General features: G+C 25.2%; 1 protein-coding gene across 1 annotated transcript in view; it reads right to left on the bottom strand.

Moving 5' to 3' along the window:
• Window positions 1–617, bottom strand: part of LOC124006924 (vacuolar protein-sorting-associated protein 36-like) — a 24,104-nt gene extending 23,487 nt beyond the window's left edge. The window contains exon 1 of the mRNA XM_046317113.1: window positions 585–617. Coding sequence (XP_046173069.1) covers window positions 585–617 — 33 coding nt within the window. The remainder of the gene's footprint in view (window positions 1–584) is intronic.
• Between the last annotated feature and the right edge of the window lie 6,312 nt (window positions 618–6,929).

Here is a 6,929-nt window from a genome sequence, read left to right as displayed (position 1 = left end):
AGTTAGTAGTTACTATAGAGCCTTGGTTACACATGTAAGTTAGTAGTTACTATAGAGCCTTGGTTACACATGTAAGTTAGTAGTTACTATAGAGCCTTGGTTACAGTTACTATGTAACATGTTAGTAGTTACTATAGAGCCTTGGTTACACATGTAAGTTAGTAGTTACTATAGAGCCTTGGTTACACATGTAAGTTAGTAGTTACTATAGAGCCTTGGTTACACATGTAAGTTAGTAGTTACTATAGAGCCTTGGTTACACATGTAAGTTAGTAGTTACTATAGAGCCTTGGTTACACATGTAAGTTAGTAGTTACTATAGAGCCTTGGTTACACATGTAAGTTAGTAGTTACTATAGAGCCTTGGTTACACATGTAAGTTAGTAGTTACTATAGAGCCTTGGTTACACATGTAAGTTAGTAGTTACTATAGAGCACTTGGTAGTTACTACATGTTACACATGTAAGTTAGTAGTTACTATAGAGCCTTGGTTACACATGTAAGTTAGTAGTTACTATAGAGCCTTGGTTACACATGTAAGTTAGTAGTTACTATAGAGCCATGGTTACAAATGTTACAGTACGTTAGTAGTTATTATAGAGCCATGGTTACACATGTAAGTTAGTAGTTACTATAGAGCCATGGTTACACATGTAAGTTAGTAGTTACTATAGAGCCATGGTTACACATGTAAGTTAGTAGTTACTATAGAGCCTTGGTTACAAATGTTACAGTACGTTAGTAGTTACTATAGAGCCATGGTTACACATGTAAGTTAGTAGTTACTATAGAGCCATGGTTACACATGTAAGTTAGTAGTTACTATAGAGCCTTGGTTACACATGTAAGTTAGTAGTTACTATAGAGCCATGGTTACACATGTAAGTTAGTAGTTACTATAGAGCCTTGGTTACACATGTAAGTTAGTAGTTACTATAGAGCCATGGTTACACATGTAAGTTAGTAGTTACTATAGAGCCATGGTTACACATGTAAGTTAGTAGTTACTATAGAGCCATGGTTACACATGTAAGTTAGTAGTTATATTCATCTTGTGGAAATTCCTGTCTCTATTCCTTCTGTATATTTCATTCATTTGTCTTCAAGGTATTCATGGATCCACCCGAGCGGATCCAGAATGAAAACAAATGTCACGGGTCTGTATCTCATATGATTGATACATGATATGACTAATATGATATGATATATGATATGACTAATATGATATGACTGATATGATATGACTGATATGATATGACTAATATGATATGACTAATATGATATGACTAATATGATATGACTAATATGATATGACTAATATGATATGACTGATATGATATGCCTAATATGATATGACTGATATGATATGACTAATATGATATGACTAATATGATATGACTAATATGATATGACTAATATCATATGACTAATATGATATGACTAATATGATATGACTAATATGATATGACTGATATGATATGACTAATATGATATGACTAATATGATATGACTAATATGATATGACTAATATGATATGACTGATATGATATGACTAATATGATATGACTAATATGATATGACTAATATGATATGATTGATATATGATATGACTGATATGACTGATATGACTGATATGACTGATATGATTGATATATGATATGACTAATATGATATGACTAATATGATATGACTAATATGATATGACTGATATGATATGACTAATATGATATGATTGATATATGATATGACTGATATGATATGATTGATATATGATATGACTAATATGATATGACTAATATGATATGATTGATATGATTGATATATGATATGACTAATATGATATGACTAATATGATATGACTAATATGATATGATTGATATATGATATGACTGATATGATATGACTAATATGATATGACTAATATGATATGACTAATATGATATGACTGATATGATTGATATATGATATGACTGATATGATTGGTATATGATATGACTGATATGATATGATTGATATGATATGACTGATATGATTGATATATGATATGACTAATATGATATGACTAATATGATATGATTGATATGATTGATATATGATATGACTAATATGATATGACTGATATGATATGACTAATATGATATGACTAATATGATATGACTAATATGATATGACTAATATGATATGACTAATATGATATGACTAATATGATATGACTAATATGATATGCCTAATATGATATGACTGATATGATATGACTAATATGATATGACTAATATGATATGACTAATATGATATGACTAATATGATATGACTAATATGATATGACTAATATGATATGACTAATATGATATGACTAATATGATATGACTGATATGATATGCCTAATATGATATGACTGATATGATATGACTAATATGATATGACTAATATGATATGACTAATATGATATGACTAATATGATATGACTAATATGATATGACTAATATGATATGACTAATATGATATGATTGATATATGATATGACTGATATGACTGATATGACTGATATGACTGATATGACTGATATGATTGATATATGATATGACTAATATGATATGACTAATATGATATGACTGATATGATATGACTAATATGATATGATTGATATATGATATGACTGATATGATATGATTGATATATGATATGACTAATATGATATGACTAATATGATATGATTGATATGATTGATATATGATATGACTAATATGATATGACTAATATGATATGACTAATATGATATGATTGATATATGATATGACTGATATGATATGACTAATATGATATGACTAATATGATATGACTAATATGATATGACTGATATGATTGATATATGATATGACTGATATGATTGGTATATGATATGACTGATATGATATGATTGATATGATATGACTGATATGATATGATTGATATATGATATGACTAATATGATATGACTAATATGATATGATTGATATGATTGATATATGATATGACTAATATGATATGACTGATATGATATGACTAATATGATATGACTAATATGATATGACTAATATGATATGACTAATATGATATGACTAATATGATATGACTAATATGGTATGACTAATATGATATGACTAATATGATATGACTGATATGATATGCCTAATATGATATGACTGATATGATATGACTAATATGATATGACTGATATGATATGACTAATATGATATGACTAATATGATATGACTAATATGATATGACTAATATGATATGACTAATATGATATGACTGATATGATATGCCTAATATGATATGACTGATATGATATGACTAATATGATATGACTAATATGATATGACTAATATGATATGACTAATATGATATGACTAATATGATATGACTAATATGATATGACTGATATGATATGACTAATATGATATGACTAATATGATATGACTAATATGATATGACTAATATGATATGACTGATATGATATGACTAATATGATATGACTAATATGATATGACTAATATGATATGATTGATATATGATATGACTGATATGACTGATATGACTGATATGATTGATATATGATATGACTAATATGATATGACTAATATGATATGACTAATATGATATGACTGATATGATATGACTAATATGATATGATTGATATATGATATGACTGATATGATATGATTGATATATGATATGACTAATATGATATGACTAATATGATATGATTGATATGATTGATATATGATATGACTAATATGATATGACTAATATGATATGATTGATATATGATATGACTGATATGACATGACTAATATGATATGACTAATATGATATGACTAATATGATATGACTGATATGATTGATATATGATATGACTGATATGATTGGTATATGATATGACTGATATGATATGATTGATATGATATGACTGATATGATATGATTGATATATGATATGACTAATATGATATGACTAATATGATATGATTGATATGATTGATATATGATATGACTAATATGATATGACTGATATGATATGACTAATATGATATGACTAATATGATATGACTAATATGATATGACTGATATGATATGACTAATATGATATGACTAATATGATATGACTAATATGATATGATTGATATATGATATGACTGATATGACTGATATGACTGATATGACTGATATGATTGATATATGATATGACTAATATGATATGACTAATATGATATGACTAATATGATATGACTGATATGATATGACTAATATGATATGATTGATATATGATATGACTGATATGATATGATTGATATATGATATGACTAATATGATATGACTAATATGATATGATTGATATGATTGATATATGATATGACTAATATGATATGACTAATATGATATGACTAATATGATATGATTGATATATGATATGACTGATATGATATGACTAATATGATATGACTAATATGATATGACTAATATGATATGACTGATATGATTGATATATGATATGACTGATATGATTGGTATATGATATGACTGATATGATATGAATGATATGATATGACTGATATGATATGATTGATATATGATATGACTAATATGATATGACTAATATGATATGATTGATATGATTGATATATGATATGACTAATATGATATGACTAATATGATATGACTAATATGATATGACTAATATGATATGATTGATATATGATATGACTGATATGATATGACTAATATGATATGACTAATATGATATGACTGATATATGATATGACTGATATGATTGATATATGATATGACTGATATGATATGATTGATATATGATATGACTAATATGATATGACTAATATGATATGACTAATATGATATGATTGATATATGATATGACTGATATGATATGACTAATATGATATGATTGATATATGATATGACTAATATGATATGACTGATATGATATGATTGATATATGATATGACTGATATGATGTGATATATGATATGACTGATATGATTGATATATGATATGACTGATATGATATGACTAATATGATATGACTAATATGATATGACTAATATGATATGACTAATATGATATGATTGATATATGATATGACTGATCTGATTGATATATGATATGATTGATATATGATATGACTGATATGACTAATATGATATGACTGATATGATGTGATATATGATATGACTGATATGATATGATATATGATATGACTGATATGATATGATTGATATATGATATGACTAATATGATATGACTGATATGATTGATATGATTGATATATGATATGACTGATATGATTGATATATGATATGACTAATATGATATGATTGATATATGATATGACTAATATGATATGACTGATATGATATGACTAATATGATATGATTGATATATGATATGACTAATATGATATGACTAATATGATATGACTGATATGATATGACTGATATGATATGACTAATATGATATGACTAATATGATATGACTAATATGATATGACTAATATGATATGACTAATATGATATGATTGATATATGATATGACTGATATGATTGATATAGGCTTGATATGATATATGATATGACTAATATGATATGACTAATATGATATGACTAATATGATATGACTGATATGATATGACTAATATGATATGATTGATATATGATATGACTGATATGATATGATTGATATATGATATGACTAATATGATATGACTAATATGATATGACTAATATATGATATGACTGATATGATTGATATATGATATGACTGATATGATATGATTGATATATGATATGACTAATATGATATGACTAATATGATATGACTAATATGATATGATTGATATATGATATGACTGATATGATTGATATATGATATGACTGATATGATATATGATATGACTAATATGATATGACTAATATGATATGACTAATATGATATGACTAATATGATATGACTAATATGATATGACTGATATATGATATGACTGATATGATATGATTGATATATGATATGACTAATATGATATGACTGATATATGATATGACTGATATGACTGATATGATTGATATATGATATGACTGATATGATTGATATATGATATGACTGATATGATTGATATATGATATGACTGATATGATATGACTAATATGATATGACTGATATGATGTGATATATGATATGACTGATATGATTGATATATGATATGATTGATATATGATATGACTGATATGATGTGATATATGATATGACTAATATGATATGACTGATATGATGTGATATATGATATGACTGATATGATTGATATATGATATGACTGATATGATTGATATATGATATGACTGATATGATTGATATATGATATGACTAATATGATATGACTAATATGATATGACTGATATATGATATGACTGATATGATTGATATATGATATGACTAATATGATATGACTAATATGATATGACTAATATGATATGACTAATATGATATGACTAATATGATATGACTAATATGATATGACTAATATGATATGATTGATATATGATATGACTGATATGATATGACTAATATGATATGACTAATATGATATGACTGATATGATGTGATATATGATATGACTGATATGATTGATATATGATATGACTGATATGATATGACTAATATGATATGACTGATATATGATATGACTGATATGATTGATATATGATATGACTAATATGATATGACTAATATGATATGACTGATATATGATATGACTGATATGATTGATATATGATATGACTAATATGATATGACTAATATGATATGACTAATATGATATGACTAATATGATATGACTAATATGATATGACTAATATGATATGATTGATATATGATAT

The sequence above is a fragment of the Oncorhynchus gorbuscha genome, linkage group LG20, assembly GCF_021184085.1.
Source record: "Oncorhynchus gorbuscha isolate QuinsamMale2020 ecotype Even-year linkage group LG20, OgorEven_v1.0, whole genome shotgun sequence".
Lineage (NCBI taxonomy): Eukaryota > Metazoa > Chordata > Actinopteri > Salmoniformes > Salmonidae > Oncorhynchus > Oncorhynchus gorbuscha.
This window is presented reverse-complemented; position numbering and strand designations above follow the sequence as displayed.